Source organism: Grampus griseus (assembly GCF_964374135.1).
Source record: "Grampus griseus genome assembly, chromosome: 8".
In the NCBI taxonomy this organism is placed as follows: domain Eukaryota; kingdom Metazoa; phylum Chordata; class Mammalia; order Artiodactyla; family Delphinidae; genus Grampus; species Grampus griseus.
In genome coordinates this window covers 103,015,526-103,036,876 of record NC_139002.1, presented here as the reverse complement: position 1 = coordinate 103,036,876, position 21,351 = coordinate 103,015,526, and the positions used below count along the sequence as shown (strand labels likewise).

At 61.4% G+C, this 21,351-nt stretch overlaps 1 protein-coding gene across 1 annotated transcript; it reads left to right on the top strand.

Moving 5' to 3' along the window:
• The first annotated feature begins 513 nt into the window (after positions 1-513).
• Positions 514-21,227, top strand: CDC42BPG (CDC42 binding protein kinase gamma). Its single transcript, XM_082659976.1, has 37 exons — positions 514-745; positions 3,260-3,351; positions 3,434-3,517; positions 4,200-4,295; positions 4,607-4,755; positions 5,274-5,367; positions 5,621-5,821; positions 5,947-6,195; positions 6,654-6,733; positions 7,580-7,677; positions 7,773-7,853; positions 8,127-8,218; positions 8,320-8,499; positions 8,916-9,008; positions 9,142-9,266; positions 9,344-9,416; positions 9,608-9,714; positions 9,801-9,915; positions 10,129-10,277; positions 10,358-10,446; positions 10,759-10,811; positions 10,896-10,994; positions 11,086-11,145; positions 12,744-12,849; positions 13,146-13,279; positions 13,361-13,500; positions 13,595-13,676; positions 14,335-14,551; positions 15,515-15,577; positions 15,701-16,300; positions 17,299-17,396; positions 17,478-17,562; positions 17,666-17,786; positions 17,924-18,041; positions 18,196-18,319; positions 18,441-18,526; positions 20,033-21,227. Exons 1-37 carry the CDS (start codon positions 586-588, stop codon positions 20,087-20,089), a joined length of 4,650 nt encoding a protein of 1,549 aa, XP_082516102.1. The 5' UTR covers positions 514-585; the 3' UTR covers positions 20,090-21,227.
• The last annotated feature ends 124 nt before the right edge of the window (positions 21,228-21,351 follow it).

Genomic DNA, 21,351 nt, shown 5'->3' with positions numbered 1-21,351 from the left:
CCCTCTCGCCGCGCTGAGGGAGAGGCTGCCCCTGTTCCAGGGGGCGAGGGAAGCTGCAGTGTCCTGGGCATCCCCCACCTAGGATAGGGGCCGGCGAGGGCCATGGTGGGCCTGGGCCTGGGGCTGCGAGAAGATAAGTGCGGCCGTCCGGGCCGCGATGGGACACCCCTTCCTCCTCTCCTCCCACTCCCCCACCCCGCCCCCTCTCCCCATCCCCACCCCCCCACACCCCCATCCCCCCTACCCCTAACCCACCCCGCCTTCCTTGCTCCGCCCCGCCCAGGAGTTACTCTTCGGGGCCCGCCCCCCCACTTCCTGGCCGGGAGTTGGGCCCGCCCCCGCGCGCCTCCGCCCTCCCACCTTCACCTCCAGTCGCGTCTCCCATTGGCCGGCGCACACCTGCCCGTCCGTCGGGGGGCGGGGCGGAGGGTGGGGCGCGGCGCCCAGGTGAGGGCGGGCAGGCGGCTCCGGAGAAAGGTGACAGCGGGGAGGGCGGGAGGGTGGGGGGAGGACGCGCGGACCGACAGACGGACGGACCGACGGGCAGGCATGCGGGCGGCTCGACTCTAGACTCCGGCCGCAGCCATGGAGCGGCGGTTGCGCGCGTTGGAGCGGCTGGCGCGGGGCGAGGCCGGCGGCGGCCCGGGGCTCGACGGCCTCCTGGATCTGCTTCTGGGGCTGCACCAAGAGCTCAGCAGCGCCCCCCTCCGGCGGGAGCGCAACGTGGCGCAGTTCCTGAGCTGGGGTGAGTGGCCCGGGAGGGACCGTGGGGGGGTTGCCCGAGGGACACCGCGCCAGGAGCCTCTCCCTCCGTGCTCCACGCCCACAGACCCTCCCGCGGGGAGCCGCACTCCCACAGGTTTCTCCCCTTCCCAGACGACCCGCACTGGCCCTGATACATGCCACCAGACCCCGGCCCTCTCAGTCACCTACACACTTTACCCTTATTCAGATTCACACACACACTTGTTCCCACTCCCAGAACCTGGCACGAGTGCACCACACACATCTCACTCACACACACAGAAACTTGGCCCCAGGGGTAGACCCCAGACACATGTACACAGTACACGCTCCACACGGAGTCATCTCATGACCTGTGAGAACACAGCCTCTCACACGGAGACCCCTGTGCATGTGACCCACTGACAAACATGCTTTCTCTGGCTCCCACATTCCACAGACACACTGAGACACTCACGTGCAGCTCCTGGAGAGACCCAGGGAACCCTGCCGACCCCCGCACCCACACTGGATCTGATACGCACTTGTCTCCTTCCGCTCACAGATCCATAGGTAGTGCACACTTGCAGGCATCCCCTGCCCACCGCACCCCACACTGCCATTTCCCTGCACACCAGACCACCCAAGACGACACAGGAACCAACCTCAGACCCTCTGTGCGCAAGCGGCTGCCCAGGCCTCCTGAGGGCTGCTCCCCAGGGCTGGGGCAGGGGGCTGGATGGAGGTGGGTCTGCACCCCTTCCTGGCATTGACTCATCTGAGTCACTGGGAGTGGCTGGCCTGGGATGACCCTGAATCCAGTGTGGGCACTGGTGCCACCCCAAGGGCTCCCTGGTCACGCCTGTCCAGGCCATGGGGGAAGGACAGGGGGGCCTGGCTTGGAGGGCGGGGTGAGGCGAGTGTTTGCCCAGTGGGCGACTAGCATTCCTGGCACTCCTGAGATCTGGGCCAGCACGAGGCCCAACCTGGCACGGTTAGGGGCCTGTGAGACATGCCAGTGAGTTGGGCCCAGTGCCAGCCCTTCCCTCTAGCGTGAGGGCAGTCAGAGGGCCCCTGCCTCTGCTGCCCACCTGTCTCCCCGGTACTCCTGCACCTTATGTGTGTGTGTCTGTGTTGTCATCACCCCCTGTGATGCCCACACACACGTGTGCTCCTCCCTGCCTGCCTCTGGCACCTCTGCCCTGGACCCCAGCGTGGGGGCCTGTCTGTTGACATCTCCCCAGGTAACTCACAGAGCGGTGACTCACTCTGCTCCTGCCTCAACTTGTCCCTGCTCCTGCCCAGAGCCCCCATCCGTGCAGCATGGCAAGGGGACTGGGCAGCCTGTCCTGGGGCCTGGGTCCTCCTGGCTTTAGGCCCCAGGCTTTGGCCCCTGTCTGGCTGGTGGGTAGCCACCCTCACCTCGGGTTCCCCCTTGCAGACCTGCAGCTGCTCCTCCCCAGCTGCACACATGGACCCAGGAAAAAGACAATTAATTTCTGTAATGAGGTTTCCACACCACCCATGCTGGGGGGGTTCTGCCTGATAAACCTGTGGAGCAGCTCTCTGTCCCAACCACAGACCTGCCCAGCTGGCAGGGAGTTTACCTGCTGGCAGGGGGAAACTGAGGCAAGGAGCCAGACTGTAGCTGCCCCCAACCCCTGCTGCGCCCCCTCACCTCCCACAGGCCTGGGGCTCCTCCAGGCCTAGAAGGGCCGGGGAGTGGCTGGACATGTCCCTCCTGGGAGTGTCAGGGACTCTAAGGAGGAGGTTCGTGGCCAGATGCAGGTCCAGAGAGCGAGGCAGGGCTCAGAGTCGTAGGGCTGGTCAGGCCTGGAGAAGATCCTGAGCACTCACACCCTCAGGTGCCAGCGTCGGGCGCCAGGGGAAGGTGTTTTGGCCCGTTTTTGAGTCTTGTGAGAACCTGGGCAGACCTCACTGTGCCTCCGGCCTGAGGAGGCCCCACACGGGGAGCACAGAGCCGGCCCGCCCAGAGCCCCGTAGAACCATGCCCTACCTGTCCTCCGGGGCCGCCCCAGGCCTCACTCCAGCCAGGTACCTCTGTGCCTACAGAGGGACCCACAGCTCCTCAGTGGCAGAGAAGCCTCTCTGGGGACAAGGAATGTTGCTGGTCCAGTTTCCCAAGACAGGCCCTGGCCTGGTCCTGCTAAAGGGCCAAGAACTGTGAGCTGGGGGTGGGAATGGTATCCCCATCATTCCAGGGTGACCTGGCCAGCCATGGTCAGCCCCCAGGCTGGGGAGAACTACAAATCCCATCAGCCCCTGGGATAGAGGCCACCTGGAATCTGGGGACAGGGGTCCAGGGAACCATGGATTCCGGGGGGCTAGGTAGTCAGCCAAGCCAGGACCCCACCTTCCACGCTTCCTGATCGTGGCTGAATGGGCTGCAGCTCCTGTCAACCCCTTGGCCACAGGCCATCCCTGGGGAGGTCATCCCTGCCCTGGCCTTGTGGGAGCTGCAGGTGAGAGAGAGCCTCCCTGCAGGCTCTCTGAGCCCCACTTTGTGTGCCCTCAGTCAGTCCCTTCATAGCAAAGGTGAAAGAGCTGCAGCTGCAGAGAGATGACTTTGAGATCTTGAAGGTGATCGGCCGAGGGGCCTTCGGGGAGGTGAGCAAAGGGCCTTGGGGTAGTGGGTAGGAGGGCGTTTGCACCCAGGCTGGACTGACCCCAGTGCTCTCTGTGGCCTCAGGTCGCTGTGGTGAGGCAGAGGGACAGTGGCCAGATTTTTGCCATGAAAATGCTGCACAAGTGGGAGATGCTGAAGAGGGCCGAGGTCAGTGTTGCGTCTGGGGGAACTCTGGGTGGCTACAGGCCTCCGAGACCTGCAGGGGAAGCGGCCGGGCATGGCTGCTGAACATGGAGGGGGATCCACCCCCAGCAGCGCGTATTCTTCCTATCCCTTCCACACAATAAGCCTTTCTTAGAACAAGCAGAATTGTTCCCATTTTCGTCCCTTTTTTTTTATTTGCCTGCGTTGGGTCTTTATTGCTGCGCGTGGGCTTTCTCTGGTTGCGGTGAACAGGGGCTACTCCTCGTTGCAGTGCGCAGGCTTCTCGTTGCAGTGACTTCTCTTGTTGTGGAGCATGGGCTCTAGGCATGTGGGCTTCAGTAGCTGTGGCTCGCGGGCTCCAGAGCGCAGGCTCAGTAGTTGTGACGCATGAGCTTAGTCGCTCCACGGCATGTGGGATCTTCCCGGACCAGGGCTCGAACCCGTATGCCTTGCATAAGCAGGCGGATTCTTAGCCACTGTGCCACCAGGGAAGTCCCCCCATTTTCTTTATGATAACACTGAGGCCCAGAGCCATAAAGCACAGGCTCAGGCTCACACAGGTGACCTTGATCCACATTCCTAGACTTAACTGACTCTTTCTCCATCCCCTGAGCTGGCAAGGTGGGGTTCCTGGGCTCCGATCCCACCCTCCTCCCTTACCCCCTGTGCCCCAAAACTGTTGCAGACGGCCTGTTTCCGGGAGGAGCGGGACGTTCTGGTGAAGGGGGACAGCCGCTGGGTGACCGCTCTGCATTACGCCTTCCAGGATGAGGAGTACCTGGTGAGGATGCTCAGCAAAGCTGGAGGGGGGTTACCTAGGGACAAGGGAGAAGGCTTTTGGGGCCAGAAGCACTGATCCAGGAAGAGAGAGACCCTCCTACTGGGACGAAAAGGCTTCCACTCCCCACCAGCTCAGGCCTAGAGCCTCCTGCCTGAGGTTTGGCTGGGAGCTGGCTGCCCCAGAGCTTCTGGGAGACACAGCCTTGCCTTCCCAGAACCCTGTGGAACCCCTGTGAGGCAGGTGGGAGATGGGTCCCTGGGGCAGGTGCCCCTCCGCCATCTGATTCTTGCCCCCTGCCCACCACCTTCTAGTACCTGGTGATGGACTACTACGCTGGGGGGGACCTCCTCACTCTGCTGAGCCGCTTTGAGGACCGTCTCCCGCCTGAGCTGGCCCAGTTCTACCTGGCCGAGATGGTGCTGGCCATCCACTCGCTGCATCAGCTGGGCTACGTCCACAGGTGGGGTCCCCAAAGCCCCTGCTGCACTTTCAGTCCCTGTTGACAGCTCTGGGGGCAGCTGACCCATAAGTGCCAAGCGCTGTGCTGGGTGCTTCATATGCACAGAACCTTTGAATTCTCACACCCAAAACCTTGTGTGATGGGAGCTGCTATCATTCCATTTTCCAGATGAGGTAGTCAGGGCTTAGCACAGGTAAGCACCTGGCTCACGGTGACTCAGCCAATGGGTGGCCGAGCCGTGGGTTGCACTGGGGGAGTCTGACTCCTGTGTCCCCCATGGTACGCTCAGCTGCCTCCAAGGGTCGTCCTATGGGTCCCTCTCCCCAACTTAACCAGCTTCCTTCTTGGGAGCCAGGAGGCCTGGCCACCATCCTTCCCCCACACACACGTGGGCACACTGCTCACATGTGGATGCAGGAACACGTGCGAGCATACACACACTCGCACACCCAGGCATGTGCCTAAATGCACATCCACATGCACAGATCAAGCCCCTCACTCTCCCTGTCCTCCCCCAGGGACGTCAAGCCAGACAATGTCCTGCTGGACATGAATGGGCACATCCGCTTGGCCGACTTTGGCTCCTGCCTACGGCTCAACAACAGTGGCATGGTAAGGGACCCCGCCCTAGATGGGGACAGAGGAGAACCTGGCTGGGAGAACTCCCAGGGGAGCAGGAGTCACCAGGCCTAGTGCAGGTGGCATCAGACTCCCAGGGGAAGGAGGGGCTAGGCCTGGGGCCCAGGTGTGGGCACCATGCCAGCCAAGCCCTAGGGAGTTGGGGTGCTAGGCCCAGACCCAAGGCCGTGGTGAGGGGCCGAGCCTGAGGCCATGGTCATGGCGTCATTAACACCACCACCCACAGGTGGATTCGTCGGTGGCAGTGGGGACGCCCGACTACATCTCCCCTGAGATCCTGCAGGCCATGGAGGAGGGCAGGGGCCACTACGGCCCACAGTGTGACTGGTGGTCCCTGGGGGTCTGTGCCTACGAGCTGCTCTTTGGGGAGACGCCCTTCTACGCGGAATCCCTGGTGGAAACCTACGGCAAGATCATGAACCATGAGGTCTGGCCACCAGGCCCTGGGGTTCTGGGAAGGCAGCGGGACTCCTGAGTCTGCGAGGTTGGAGATGCCCGGAGGCAAGGGTGGGATTCTGGATACTCACCTGCACCCCTCCCCCGGGCCTGCAGGACCACCTGCAGTTCCCCCCAGATGTGCCCGATGTGCCGGCCAGTGCCCAAGACCTGATCCGCCAGCTGCTGTGCCGCCAGGAGGAGCGTCTGGGCCACGGAGGGCTGGACGACTTCCGGAACCACCCCTTCTTCGAAGGCATAGACTGGGAGCGGCTGGCGACTAGCACTGCCCCCTACATCCCCGAGCTTCGCGGGCCCATGGACACCTCCAACTTCGACGTGGATGACGACACCCTCAACCATCCGGTGAGTGGAGGGGCCCACAGCAGTGGGGAAACTGCCTTGAATCTCAGTGGCTGTGGGACCCTCCCCCGCACCGCGAAGTTTCCCAAAGCAGTTGGTGGGCTGGGGATGAGGCCTTCAGACCCCAGAGACTCGTGGGAGTTATGGTTCACCTGGGCTGGTTCACCTGCACTAAGGTGGGTTGTGCCAAGTGAAGGTCCTTTGACCACAAGTGTCATCCTGTTAATCAGAAATCATGTAAGAAAGAAAACTCCCAGCAGCACCTGGGAGGCCGGAACCTCAAAGACTTATGGGAGTTGTAGTTTTTTGCGGGTGGGGGCTGTGTTATCCCTCTAGGTTCCCACCTGAGCAGGAGGAGGTCGGCACTCAGTCCCAGGGGGTCTCCTGGGTCTCGAGCCTCCGCCTGGAGCTGTACCTGTTACAGGTACAGAGCTGTACCTTTCCTTCTCCTCCTTCTGCAGGGGACCCTGCCGCCACCCTCCCACGGGACCTTCTTAGGCCACCACCTGCCATTTGTGGGTTTCACCTACACCTCAGGCAGGTGAGTCTAGTCCTCACACACCTTGTGGGAAGCTGGGGTCTGCTGGCCTGGAGAACACCAGGAGCGTAGCCCATCAGGACCCTGGGAAAGTAACCAAGTGGCCCACCTGGTATCCGCATGAGACAGGTGCTCGGGAAGTGTGCTCGAGCCCTCAGCCGGACAGTCCCCCATGCCCTCAAGGTCCTGGTGGGGCTATGCCTCCTATGGGTCCTGCCCCAGCATCTGGCCCTCACAGGACCCTCCACGGCTGGCTGGGCGAGTACTGGACTTGGAGCCAGAGGCCTAGGACCACTCCCCGAGCCTTACTTTGTACCCCTATAAAATGGGCAGGATGCTCTCAGCCCAGTTCCATTTGTGGGGCTGGTCTGAGACTGCAGCGAGGTCCTGGGGGAGTGGGAGTTGCAACGTGTAAGCAGATGCGGATGCATCTGACCCTCACTCGTGGAGCGCTCACTGTGTGCTGGGCGTGGGGTCCCCTGGGCCCTTATCACTGAGTCCTCTTGACCGCCCTTGGAAGAGCCCCTAGCATCACCTGCATTTTCCTGTGAGAAAACTGAGATTCTGATATGTTCAAGGTCACACAGCTTGTAAGGGCCAGGGCTGGGGCTTGAACCAGGGCCCGGGGACCCTGGAACCACTGCTCTGGGCTGCTGCCCACACTAACAGCCTGGAGCCTCCTAAGGGCAGGGTCTGGTCTTGATTGTTTTTATTCCCAGCACAGAGCCCAGACTTGGGTACAGAGCTGGTGCATAGCGGGTGTTTCTTAGGTGAATGAATGTTTGGATGCAGAAAAGTGGAGGAGGCTGGGGGGTGGTTCTCTGCCAACTCTTGCCCTGCTCTCCCCAGTCTGGGCCCTGAGAGCACTTCTGAGCAGTTGGCTGCCCTGGAGCGGAAGCTCCGCTGTTTGGAGCAGGAGAAAGTGGAGCTGAGCCGGAAGCTCCAAGGTACGGGGGAGCCGGCTGGGCTGGGCAGGGTGGGTCTGCCCCGGGGGCTGCTGCTGCAGAACGAGCTCCTCACCTGCGGGTGCCCCCCAACACAGAGGCTCTGCCGACCCCCTCAGACCCTCGGGAACTGGAGCAGCTACGGAAGGAAGTGCAGACTCTGCAGGACAGGCTGTCAGGTACCCCCCAGCACCCCGTCTCTTTCCCCTCTACCCTCACCTTGGGGGCCGAGCTATTTTCCCAGCACACCGGAGTCCAACCTGGGTTCCAGTCCTGCCCCTGCTCTGTACGTACGTGCTGTGTGATCTTAGGGAAGTATCTTAAACTCTCTTGAGTCTGCATGTAGAAAATGGGCCAGGCTGGGGTGAGGGTTCCGTGAGATACTGCACATAGAGTTCCTGGCTGAGGCTGGGCTCTCAGCATGTGCGGGTCTCAGTGACAATTCCCGGCAGAGACGCTGAGGGACAGCAAGGTGGACGGACGCCCGGCTGGTAGCCCAGGCCAGGACAGTGACGTGCAGCAGGAGAGAGACCAGCTCCTCCAGGTAGGGCTTGGGGAGGTGGCTGAGTGGCCCGGAGTTCGAGGCTAAGGAGGTCTGTGCACTGACTCCAGGCCTTGCCCTCCCCACCGCCACCTGGACCCCAGGAGCTGGTCGAGGTGCGGGCGGGGCTGCGGGCGCAGGAGCAGGAGCTGTGCAGGGCCCAGGGGTGGCAGGAGGAGCTGCTCCGGAAGCTGCAGGAGGCCCAGGAGAGAGAGGTGGCCATGGCCAGCAAGACCCAGGCCCTGAGCTCCCAGCTGGAGGAAGCCTGGGATGCCCAGAGGGAGGTGAGTGATGGGGGGCGGGGACAGCAACAGGGCCCTGCCCCCAGGACCTCTGGTGTGGCTGGAGGAAGGCTGGGGAGCTCGGTTCGGGGTGCCGGGAACACCAAGTGCCTTTGCACCCCCTCTGTGGCTGGCCGAGACCTGAGCGAGGGAACAGGTAGGGTGGGCAAGGGTCCAACGCCTCCACTCCTGCTGCAGTCGGCAGAGCCTGAGAGTCTGGAGCAAGGCCAAGAGTTGGGGTGGACGGGGACTTCCCTGGCGGTCCAGTGGTTAAGACTCCGCGCTTCCACTGCAGGGGGCGCGGGTTTGATCCCTGGTCGGGGAACTAAGAGCCCACATGCCGCGAGGAGCGGCCAAAAATAAAAAAAAAGAGTTGGGGTGGACAAGGTCAGCACTGACTGCCTCTGCTCCCATCCCAGCTGCAGGCCCAGGTGGCCGCCCTGAGCCAGGAGGTGATGCAGCTGCAGAGACGGCAGGAGCGAAGCCTGGAGAAGGAGCCTCCCCAGATCAAGGTGGTGCCTTCCCCCCGCCAAGCGGTACTTCTCTTGGCCTGGCCCCGCTCAGGGTCCTCAGGGCAAGGCCCCAGGGGTAGGGTGGGCCATGGCTTCTCAGGCCCCTGCCCTGACCCCTCTCCATGCCCTGCAGACCATCCACACTGCCTCTGAGACCAACGGCACAGGATTGCCTGAGGGCAGCAGGCCTCAGGAAGCACAGCTGAGGCAGGAGGTGGCTGCCCTGCGTGTGCAGCTGGAGCAGGCCCGCGGCCACGGGTGAGCTGGTCAGCCGGGGCAGGGGACAGGGCGAGGGCCCGAGCTGGGAGTCACGGAGTCGTCCTCCTCGCCCGCAGGCCGCGTGGGAAGGAGGAGGCTCTGTGCCGGCTGCAGGAGGAGAACCAGCAGCTGAGCCGGGAGCAGCAGCGGGTGAGCAGGGCGGGCAGAGGGCCGGAGAGACAGGCAGGAGGTGGGACAGAGGCGGGGAGCCGGCAGGCCGGGTGGGCAGAGCTGCCAGGGCTGCGGGCCAGCCATAGTGGGTGAGCGAGGGTGGACACAGGTGGGCCTCAGGGGCACTGGGGCCCCTGGGGGCTGAGCCCTCCTTCCTACCGGGCCCCTAGCTGGTGGAGGAGCTGGAACGGGAGCAGCAGAGCAAGCAGAGACTGGAGGGCGCGCAGCGGGAGACGGAGAGCAACTGGGAGGCCCAGATTGCCGACATCCTCAGCTGGTGGGTGCCCCGGGGCTGAGGGCGGGGGCTGGGCCCAGGCTGGGCTGAGGGCGCAGCCCCTGACCCTGAGCCCCCTTCCCAATCAGGGTGAATGATGAGAAGGTGTCAAGAGGCTACCTGCAGGCGCTGGCCACCAAGATGGCCGAGGAGCTGGAGTCCTTGCGGAACGTGGGCACCCAGACTCTCCCTGCCCGGCCGCTGGTGAGCCCCAGGGACACCCAGGGGGAGGGGTGCCAGGAGCCGCACTCCACGGGTAGGGACGCTAGCTCACAGAAGATCAGGGACTTGCCTAAACTCACACTGGGTCAGGGGCAGAGCTGGGGCTTTGAGCCTGGCCAGGTGGTGTGGTGGGAGAGGGCCGCTGAGGTAGCCAGGCCCTCGGGGCATCTCACGTTGATTCCCCCTGGCCACCAGGATCACCAGTGGAAGGCACGGCGGCTGCAGAAGATGGAGGCGTCGGCCAGGCTGGAGCTGCAGTCAGCACTGGAGGCCGAGATACGGGCCAAGCAGGGCCTGCAGGAGCGGCTGACGCAGGTGCAGGAGGCCCAGCTGCGGGCTGAGAGGTGAGACCACGGGCAGGCACTGCGAGGGGCCCAGGACCCACGCGGAGGCCTGTGGCGAGCTCTTGCCTGGTTCTCCCCAGCCGTCTGCAGGAGGTCGAGAGGCACAACCAGGGCCTGCAGCAGGAGCTGGCTACCCTCCGGGAGGAGCTGCGGGCCCATGGGCCGGGGGGTGAGTGGCCATCTGCATGCCTTGTCCTAGAGCAAGTCCTCTGCTCCAGGTCACCAAGGGAGTCCCACGACAGCCTGGCCGGGCTGTGGAGACAAGAGTTTGTTCCAGACTCTGCTGCCTAACCCACTATCTGTTAGCTACCACTTACTGAACACCTGCTGTATGCCAGCCCCCCGACACTTCCCGGCCTGTGGTCATTTCCCCATTTTACTGAGGTGGAAACTGAGGACCCCGCCCTGGCCCCTGGTTTCCTCAGTGACAAGTGTTAGGGTGGAGTCCCTGGTCCCAGTGACCCATGCCCTCTGTTTGCAGACACCAAGCCCTCAAACTCCCTGATTCCCTTCCTGTCCTTCCGGAGCTCAGAGGTAAGAACGGTTGCGGGGCTGGCTGGGGCAGAGTCCCAGGGGAGGACACAGGGACCTTGACTCTGCCCCCATCCCATTCCCCAGAAGGATTCCACCAAGGACCCCGGTGTCTCAGGAGAGGCCCTGAAGCCTGGGCTGGAGCCCGAGCTGAGGCCAGAGGGCCGCCGCAGCCTGCGCCTGGGGGTGAGGACCGACAGGAGACCCGCAGTTGGGGGGCCTGGGCCCCACCCTCTGCCTGTGCATGGCTCACCTGTTTGCTCGCCCTCCCCTGCAGGGTGTGTTCCCCAGAACGCCTGCTGCTACCACACCCCCTGCAGAAGGTCCTCCTGCAAAGGTCAGTGCCCGGCGGGGCGGAGCGGGGGCACCAAGCCATTCTGCCAGGTTTCCAAGGACCCGCTTGGGTTCCCCCCACGTGCGTTCTGGCTGGCAGACTGCAGTGGGGCTGGCGGTGGTGGCAATGAGTTTGTTTTTTTTTTTACATCTTTATTGGAGTATGATTGCTTTACAATGGTGTGTTAGTTTCTGCTTTATAACAAAGTGAATCAGTTATACATATACATATGTTCCCATATCTCTTCCCTCTTGCGTCTCCCTCCCTCCCACCCTCCCTATCCCACCCCTCCAGGTGGTCACAAAGCTCCGAGCTGATCTCCCTGTGCTATGCGGCTGCTTCCCACTAGCTACCTACCTTACATTTGGTTGTGTATATATAATGTCCATGCCACTCTCTCGCTTTGTCACAGCTTACCCTTCCCCCTCCCCATATCCTCAAGTCCATTCTCTAGTAGGTCTGTGTCTTTATTCCTGTCTTACCCCTAGGTTCTTCATGACATTTTTTTTTCTTAAATTCCATATATATGTGTTAGCATACGGTATTTGTTTTTCTCTTTCTGACTTACTTCACTCTGTATGACAGACTCTAGGTCTATCCACCTCATTACTAATAGCTCAATTTCGTTTCTTATTATGGCTGAGTAATATTCCATTGTATATATGTGCCACATCTTCTCTATCCATTCATCTGATGATGGACACTTAGGTTGTTTCCATCTCCGGGCTATTGTAAATAGAGCTGCAATGAACATTTTGGTACATGACTCTCTTTGAATTATGGTTTTCTCAGGCTATATGCCCAGTAGTGGGATTGCTGGGTCATATGGTAGTTCTGTTTGTAGTTTTTTAAGGAACCTCCATACTGTTTTCCACAGTGGCTGTATCAATTTACATTCCCACCAACAGTGCAAGAGGGTTCCCTTTTCTCCACACCCTCTCCAGCATTTATTGTTTCTAGATTTTTTGATGATGGCCATTCTGACTGGTGTGAGGTGATATCTCATTGTAGTTTTGATTTGCATTTCTCTAATGATTAATGATGTTGAGCATTCTTTCATGTGTTTGTTGGCAGTCTGTATATCTTCTTTGGAGAAATGTCTATTTAGGTCTTCTATCAAACTCTTAGAGGAAAACATAGGCAGAACACTCTATGACATAAATCACAGCAAGATCCTTTCTGACCCACCTCCTAGAGAAACGGAAATAAAAACAAAAATAAACAAATAGGACCTGATGAAGCTTAAAAGCTTTTGCACAGCAAAGGAAACCATAAACAAGACCAAAAGACAACCCTCAGAATGGGAGAAAATATTTGCAAATGAAGCAACTGACAGAGGATTAATCTCCAAAATTTATAAGCAGCTCATGCAGCTCAATAACAAAAAAACAAACAACCCAATCCAAAAATGGGCAATGAGTTTTGAGTACGACCACAGGCTCGCTGGGGCTCAGAGTTCACACTGCCACCTGGCCCAAATGCACTGGTCTTGCACGAACCTCAGGGTGGCCGGGTTGGTGACGGTGGCAGGGGCGCGGGGCGGTGCGAGGCCCTCGGAGGCCAGGATCAGGCATGGGTAATGTGCGTGTCCCCCTCCCCAGCCTGGCTCACACACGCTGCGCCCCCGGAGCTTCCCATCCCCCACCAAGTGTCTCCGCTGCACCTCGCTGATGCTGGGCCTGGGCCGCCAGGGCCTGGGCTGTGACGGTGAGACCCTCACCCACTTCACCCCCCTGCACACCAGCCTCCCACGCGCCCGCCACAGCCCCTAGGTGGAGGGAACGGAAGTGGCCCCAAGCCTGCCACACCCGGGCAGTTTCAGCCCAGGCCACTGGCGCCTCCCGGTCAGCATTCCCCACTGCTCCGCTTCCTTTCTCTTTTCTCATTTTACGGGGAATCCGTGCCAGGCCGAGGGGAGCTGGGGCTGGGAGTGCCCAGGGTCCTGGGTCCGGGCTGTCCGCACCCCACCTCACACCACCCGTCGGCTCCCGCTTTCCCCACAGCTTGCGGCTACTTCTGTCACTCGACTTGTGCCCCACAGGCCCCACCCTGCCCCGTGCCCCCTGACCTCCTCCACACGGCCCTGGGAGTGCACCCTGAAACGGGCACGGGCACCGCCTACGAGGGCTTCTTGTCGGTGAGCCCGCGCTGGGGGAGGAGGAAGATGGGCGTGGGTGGCTGGGCCCTGGCAGGCCCTCCCACGCCTGCTCTCCCGCAGGTGCCACGGCCCTCGGGCGTCCGGCGGGGCTGGCAGCGAGTGTTTGCCGCCCTCAGTGACTCGCGCCTGCTGCTGTTTGATGCCCCAGACCCGAGGCTCAGCCCGGCCAGCGGGGCCCTCCTGCAGGCACTGGATCTGAGGTGGGTGCCAGGTGGTAGTTTGGGGCAGGGGATGTGTGGGTCAAGGGGGCAGCCGGGGCCGTGCGACCACTGACCTGCTCCATGAACCTCCCAGGGACCCCCAGTTCTCGGCCACGCCTGTCCTGGCCTTGGATGTTATCCACGCCCAATCCAGGGACCTGCCCCGCATCTTTAGGGTGAGTTCGGGGTGGCGGGGGAGGGTGATGGACCAGACCCCTGTCTGCCTCTGTGCTGTCCCCACTGCAGCCACTTTTCTCCATCTCCATGGCTGCCCCCTTCCTCTCGCCCCCTCGCCTCCACATGGATGGCTACAGTGGCTTCCGCTCTGGTCCGTGTAGCTACACTTCATCCTGCAGTGCAGTTTTCCATATATGAAGCTGGTTGTGTCCTGCCGCGTTTAGGACGCTTCTGCGGCTTCCCATCGCCCTCAGCGTGCTCCTAACCGTAGCCTTGAGGCCCCACATCTCTGACCCTACCAGCTCCCTGCCCCTCCCCCACCTCAAGCACTCCGGGTCACTCCACTCATCCCCCAGGCTCCGGCAGAAATGTGTCTTCCTCTGGGAAGTCGTCTTTCACTGCTTAGCCTGGGTGAGGGGGCCCCACCCTGTGGTCTCACGATGCCCCATCCTTCCCCTCCGATGGCACTGGTCCCACGGCTCTGGAGGAGTCGTCCCCATGCTTGTCTGACCAGCCCACCTGGCTTATCACCTGCTGCAAGACAGCACCTAGCACTGCCCCGGGCAAGCCGAGGCCAGTGCTAATAAGCATCAGCCCCTGGAGGAAGGATGGCTGGCTCTTGGCCCTCTGCCCCCCAGCCTGGGTCCCCGCCCGCAGGTGACGGCCTCCCAGCTGACGGTGCCGCCCGCCACATGCACCGTGCTGCTGTTGGCGGAGAGCGAGGGTGAGCGGGAACGCTGGCTGCAGGTGCTGCGCGAGCTGCAGCAGCTGCTGCTGGACGCACGGCCCAGGCCCCGGCCGGTGTACACGCTCAAGGAGGCCTACGACAACGGGCTGCCGCTGCTGTCCCACGCGCTCTGTGCCGCCATCATCGGTGAGCCTCACGCAGAGGGGGCGTCGCCCAGGCAGGCTCGGGGGAGGAGTCCCGGGCTGCCACGGTCACTAGGGCCGCTGGCACTGCCCGGTCCCTGCAGCCCTGAGCTGTGGACTCTCCTGCACGTGTCCTCCTCGCCTCTCCTCTGGGCACAGCTGTGTGATGAGGGACCTGGGCCGAGGGTTGGGAGCCTGGCTTCTGCCACTCCATTTCTCTGCGCCCTCCTTTCTGCTTTTTCTAAAAGAATCTCAAGTGAGCGAAAAGAGCAGAGGCTTTAGGAAGAGATAAAGGAGGGTTCCGCTCCTGACCCTTACCAGCAGCCAGGTGACCATGGGGGAGCCTCACACTGTCTCCTTTGGGGCTGCTGTGTTCAGCCAGGAGCCTGGTGCACCGTGGGGCCTCCGTATCGGACAGCTGGGGAACAGGAGAGGAGCCTCCCTGGCCTCCCCCGGCAGCCAGGCCCCGAAGCGGCCCTGCCCCGGCGGGCTGGGACCTCTCCCTGCAACCCCTCAGGACGGGGGCTACAGGAGCCACTGCCCGCGTCCTCCAGGTCCCCTGTGTCAGTCTGGAGCCGGGGGACGAGGGCATTTGTCGAGCAGGGATTGCTGTGAGCTTAACACTCACCCTGCACTGCTTCACCTCTCCACAGCCTCACAGCAGCTGTGTGAGAAAGGTTAACCACTATTATCCCCGTTTTACATAAGGGGAAACCAAGGCTCCGAGAGGTGACATGACTTACCCCAAATCCCACAGCTCAGGGTGGGGGGCCTCTCACCCTGACTCCTGTCCCCGTGGCCCTTCCCTATTAGAGCCAGTCCAGACTCTGGGACAGAAGGGTCCAGTGATGCAGGGACAGTGTCCTCAGGAGAAACCTAAGCTTAGCAAGGGCAGGCAGCCTGCCCAGTCTCCTGCCTCTGGATGGGCCTTTGGACCCCTGACCCTCTCCCTCCCTCCCTCCACCAGACCAGAAACGGCTTGCTCTGGGCACTGAGGAGGGACTGTTTGTGATCCACCTGCACAGCAACGGTACCTACCAGGCTGGGCCAGGGCGGGCGTGGGTGCGCGTCAGCCCCGGGGGACAGAGGAGGCTGGGCACCCACCCGCTCCTCACCGACCTGCCGGTGACACTCTCCCTCGCCAACCCCACAGACATCTTCCAGGTGGGTGAGTGCCGGCGGGTGCAGCGGCTGGCCGTGAGCCCCACCGCGGGCCTTCTGGTCGTGCTGTGCGGCCGCGGCCCCAGCGTGCGCCTCTTTGCCCTGGCCGAGCTGGAGAACATGGAGGCATCAGGAGCCAAGATCCCCGAGTCCCGAGGCTGCCAGGCCCTGGCAGCCGGGCGCATCCTGCAGGCCCGCACCCCCGTGCTCTGTGTCGCAGTCAAGCGCCAGGTGCTCTGCTACCAACTGGGTCCAGGCCCGGGGCCCTGGCAGCGCCGCATCCGCGAGCTGCAGGCACCAGCACCTGTGCAGAGCCTGGGGCTGCTGGGTGACCGGCTGTGCGTGGGCGCAGCTGGCGCCTTCACCCTCTACCCGCTGCTCAACGAGGCTGCGCCCTTAGCGCTGGGAGCCGGTCTGGTGCCTGAGGAGCTGCCCCCATCCCGCGGGGGCCTGGGTGAGGCCCTGGGCGCCGTGGAGCTCAGTCTCAGTGAGTTCCTGCTGCTCTTCACCACCGCCGGGGTCTATGTGGACAGCGCCGGCCGCAAGTCTCGCATCCAAGAGCTGCTGTGGCCAGCAGTGCCCACGGGTTGGGGTGAGGCCTTTGGAGGGCCAGGCTGGGTGGGGCCTGACACCTGCGGTGTAGCCCACGCGTTGGAGGAAGACAGGGCCCTGCCCAAACTCCTGAGCTTGGATTCGGAGGCCAGCGTGTGTCCTCCTGCCCGACCACACCCTCGGTGGCTTGCACGGGATCATCTTCCCCTGCCTGAAGTACTCTCCTTTCCGTACCTGGCAAACTCTTAACCGAGTCCAGCCCGAGTGGCAGCTCAGGGCCTAGAGCTGGTAGGCCCTCCAGAGATGACCCCCATGATTGCTGTCACTATCGTTACAGCTTTCACACTCCCTCCCTCCCCCCACGATCGGTCCTTTGCTCCTTCTTGCTGCCCCACCTCTGTTCACACCTCTGCCCTGGCTCTCTGCACCTTCTTTGTGTGGGGGGCCTGGAATTCTTCATCACATCCAGTACCCAGCCCAGGCAAGCGCACCCCAGAGGCTATGAATGTTTGGAGGAATGAATGAATGAATGGACAGGGCAGCGGGGGAGTCTCACATGTCCACAGGTAGCTGGTGTGATGGGCTACAGCCTGGAAGAGAGGGACAGCACTCCTTTTATGAACAATCGCCCGTCTGGGGGTGAGGCCTGTGGGTTGGGACCAGACTGCTGGGGGCCCATTCCCAGCGCTCACTCACCACTGAGTGAGACTTAGCTCTGGGGTTTCCGTTCCCTCATCTTAAGTTAGGGGCAATAATACTACCTGCCCGGAGTTGTTTGAGAATTAAAGGAGGAAAACTGTGCAACATGGTTAGAACTAGGCTGGCGTGGCTAGAGTGAGTGCTCCCTGATCGTTATCTCTAACTTGCTATGGAGGTTGGGTGGGGCAACCGGGAGAAGAAGAAGGACCTTTGGTGGGGCGTGGAAGTTACGGTGCTGTGACAGTACACAGGGTGTTCCCTGTGATAGGGAGGGGGAAACAAGCCCAGAGAGGTGCCTCACTTGCCTGGGGCTGCACAGCACAGTTTCCCACTCTACAGGTTACGCAGCCCCCTACCTGACAGTGCTGAGCGAGAACGCCATCGATGTGTTTGATGTGAGGAAAGCAGAATGGGTCCAGACGGTGCCACTCAAGAAGGTGAGGGCCCGCTCAGATCCCTGGGGCTGGACTGGGGTGTGGTCGGGTAGTATGGCGTGACCTCTGTGCCTGTTGCCTCAGGTGCGACCCCTGAACCCAGAGGGCTCCCTGTTCCTCTTTGGCACCGAGAAGGTCCGCCTGACCTACCTCAGGAACCTGCTGGCAGGTGAGGGAGAGTGGGGGTGGAGGAAGGGGTGTGACCCTGAGCACCAGTTGACTGGCGCCATGGGATCTTGTGAGCACCGCCCAGCTCTCTGCTGCTCCTGCAGATAAGGACGAGTTCGACATCCCCAACCTCACCGACAACAGCCGGCGCCAGCTGTTCCGCACCAAGAGCAAGCGCCGCTTCTTCTTCCGCGTGTCGGAGGAGCAGCTGCAGCAGCAGCGCAGGTGCGCGTGCGTGTTGCGGTGGCTGGGCGGGACCTCCTACTCTTGGGGGCGGGACGAAGCACGAACCTCGCTGTCCCGGAGAGGGCAGGAAGGTGTCACCTTCGCCGCCTCCCTCCCTTCACCCCTTCCCCCTGTAGGGAGATGCTGAAGGACCCTTTTGTGCGCTCCAAGCTCATCTCAACCCCCACCAACTTCAACCACCTGGTGCACGTGGGCCCTGCAGACGGAAGGCCCAGCGCCAGGGACCTGCCCCCGGTGAGTGTGAGTCCTCTGGAGCCAATCCCAAGCCTCCCTGGTGAGGCTGAGCCAATCACCGGCCTCTGCTTACATGGGACCCGGGACCTCAGGGCGTCCAGGCCGTACGCAGTTCATTTGACCTGGTTCCAGCCTTCCACCCTGTCCCCAACAGGCTCCGGAAGAGAAGGGCCAAGGTGCCCGCAGCTCTGGCCTGCAGCGGCCCCACAGCTTCTCCGAGGCCCCGCGGCGCCCAGCTTCCATGGTCAGTGACGGCCTCGCTGGAGACGCGGACCACAGTAAGGACAGCCTCACAGCCTCCACTACCTCTGCATCCCTCCCCCGTGTTTCCATCCCCTTTGGACCCTTCAAACCTGACCCTGGATTTTTGTCCCCTTGCTCATCCTGCTCCTGGAGCAGTGAAGAGGAAGCCTTGGACGTCTCTGTCCAGCGAGTCGGTGTCCTGCCCCCAGGGATCTCTGAGCCCCGTGGCCTCCCTGATACAGGTGAGCCAGTGGGGGCTCTCCCTTTCCCCGTTGAAAGGCAGGCATTTCTGTTTCGTGCTGGGACCTGAGGCCAGAGAACAAGCTGAGCCCATCCCTGCCTTGGATGCTAAGAGATGCTGACTCTCCCCTGTCTCGCCCCTTAGTGGGTCCCAGCAGGGGCCTGGAGGTAGGTCAGCCGAGGTCTGACTGTCTTGGCTCTGACTGTACCAGCAGTGTGGCCCCGGGCGAGGTGCCCAGCCTCCCTGAGCTTGCCTCGCCTGTAAAATGAGGTTATTGTTATGAGACCTGTAGGAGGTACCTGGCACAAGGGGAGAGCACCACAGCAGGGGAGCTCTTGGATTTTTTTTTTTTGGCCACGCCACTTGGCTTGCGGGATCTTAGTTCCCCGGCCAGAGACTGAACCCAGGCCCTCAGCAGTGAGAGTGCAGAGTCCTAGCCGCTGGACTGCTAGGGATTTCCCGCTCTAGGAACTCCTGTGGGCGAGAGGTCAGAGGAGGGAGCAGTCCACTCTGGCTGCGGACCAGGAAGATCTAAGGACTTGGGAAGGCTCCCACTCCCCCTCCAGGCACGTCTCCAACTGCCGCCCCCACTGCAGCCGCACCAAGCCACTCAGAGCCCTGGGACCACCATGTTCTTTCACACCTCCAAGCCCTCACCCCTGCTGTCTCCCCTGCTTCTCTTGAAATACCCTTTCCTGTCATCCACCTGATTAAGGGCCAGGCCATCTTCAAGGCTCTGCACCACTGTCATCTTCTCCAGAGACCACTTGGCTGCCTGGTCACGTGGTCACTGCCGCCCTCCTCCCTCCACCTCCTAACTGTTGATCCTGCTGTGCTGTGATTTTCATCTGGGTTCCTTGATTGTGGGGGTCAAGTTTGTCTTCTGCTTGGAGTAAAGCCTATTCGTTGATTGAATGTAGAATGGAGTGAATGAACAAAGGGGCTTTGGTTTGGGCTCCAGAGTTCAGTAGGATTTCCTCAGGCTCTTCTCACGTACCCCTACCCCACCTCTCATCTGACCTCCTCCGATGGCCCTGCTGCAGCAAGGGATGTGTCCTGGGGAAGCCTCTGGGAGGCACTGACCTGGTGAGGGAAGAGTCCTGCTTCCTCTTTCTTTCTTTTTTTTTTTTTTATAAATTTATTTATTTATTTTTGGCTGCGTTGGGTGTTCGTTGCTGCGTGCGGGCTTTCTCTAGTTGTGGCGAGCGGGGGCTACTCTTCGTTGTGGTGCGCGGGCTTCTCACTGCGGTGGCTTCCCTTGTGGCGGAGCGCGGGCTCTAGGCGTACGGGCTTCAGTAGTTGTGGCGAACGGGCTCAGTAGTTGTGGCTCGCGGGCTCATTAGTTGTGGTGCACGAGCTTAGTTGCTCCGCGGCATGTAGGATCTTCCCGGACCAGGGCTCGAACCCGTGTCCCCTGCATTGGCAGGCGGAGTCGTAACCACTGTGCCACCAGGGAAGTCTCCTGCCTTCCTCCTTCTACCCTGACTTCCTTCTGTTTCCACTCCAGGTCTCAGAACGGCCCCGGAGCCTCCCCCTGGCCCCTGAATCTGAGAGCTCCCCTTGACACCCTCCGGCGGGGCCCAACCCCCAATCCCAGGACCGAGAGATGCGAGAGAGCAAAGAGCTTGAGGAACGCCATATTCCGGCCGGTCCGGAACGTGTGGAAATTCGGACTCAGGGCAGGCCTGGCCTGGGCAGCCATGGCCTGGGTTGCTAGGACAGGGCCGGGGCGGGATCTGACTCCCAGCCCTCATCCCGCCCTTCACTCTGCTCCCAGCCCCAGCCTGTGCTAGCCATGGGGGATAGGATGGCCCCCTTCTGCCCTGGGGGCCCCTCTGCGCCAGTGTCCAGGGGTGATTTTGCCAAAGCTGTCACTTCCAGGGCCAGGCCCCCGGAGTCTTGTGATCAAGAGTCCAGAAGAGGGACAGAGAGGGGCCGGGTTCCTGGGAGCAGTCTGGGGTCGTGGCTGTGGACTGTCTAGCCCCCAAGGAGGTTGAGTTGGGGCATATCCCAGTCTCTGCTCAGGGTCAGGGCAGGAAAGACAGGCTCTAATCCAGAGGAAGAGGTAGAGAAGGAGGGAGAGGATGTTGGTGAAGGAGGTGAGAGAGGCAAGGGGGAGGAAAGGAAGTGCAAGAGGAGGGGAGAGTGATTGGAAGGAGGTGAAAGCCATCCAGAGGAGAAGGACAGAAGGATAAAGGAGGAGCGATGGAGAAGAGAGAGGCCAGAGGAGGGGGTGGAGGGAGAGGGAGCTAGGAGAGCACAGGCACAGGCGCCTTCTGTCTGGGGGGAGTCGGTGGGGGTGGGAAGAGGGAGGGGCTCTGAGAGCCAACTGACATTGTCATCTAATTTGTCCAGGAGGAAGATAACTCCGAGCCAGGGATGGGATGGGGGGGTATTTATAAGGGCTGCTTGGTGGGAGATGGGCACCCTACGGGTTTCCAGGCACACTCTGGCCCTTCGCAGAAAGGCGGGGGGTCATTTTTCTCAAAGCTTCAACCACCTGTGTATTAGGGGATCATAGGGGCATTTTATTATTGATCACAGTCATTATTATTGTTATTATATTACTATTTTTATTAAACCTCCCCCTACTGATGAGTAGGGAGCAAAATAAATATTTATCTCCTCAAATGCCATATTCCCGGGAGGGACAGACCCTGACACTCTGTGAGGCAGTAAGAAACCAATAAAGACAACTTTGTAAGCTGCTGGCCTCCCCACCTGGATCTGTCTTCCTGGGATTTAGAAAATGGAGGGAGGAGTGGGGGCATCAGAGACAGCTGAAGACCAGGTTGTCTTCATGTATTTTCACAAATCGGATGATGT

Excerpts from the sequence above, each read along its gene's own strand:
- CDC42BPG (XM_082659976.1), top strand. The coding sequence starts at position 586 with ATGGAGCGGCGGTTGCGCGCGTTGGAGCGGCTGGCGCGGGGCGAGGCC. Across the intron at positions 3,352-3,433 it reads GCCGAGGGGCCTTCGGGGAG|GTCGCTGTGGTGAGGCAGAG; the intron begins GTGAGCAAAGGG and ends CTGTGGCCTCAG. Across the intron at positions 18,527-20,032 it reads CCGTGGCCTCCCTGATACAG|GTCTCAGAACGGCCCCGGAG; the intron begins GTGAGCCAGTGG and ends TTTCCACTCCAG.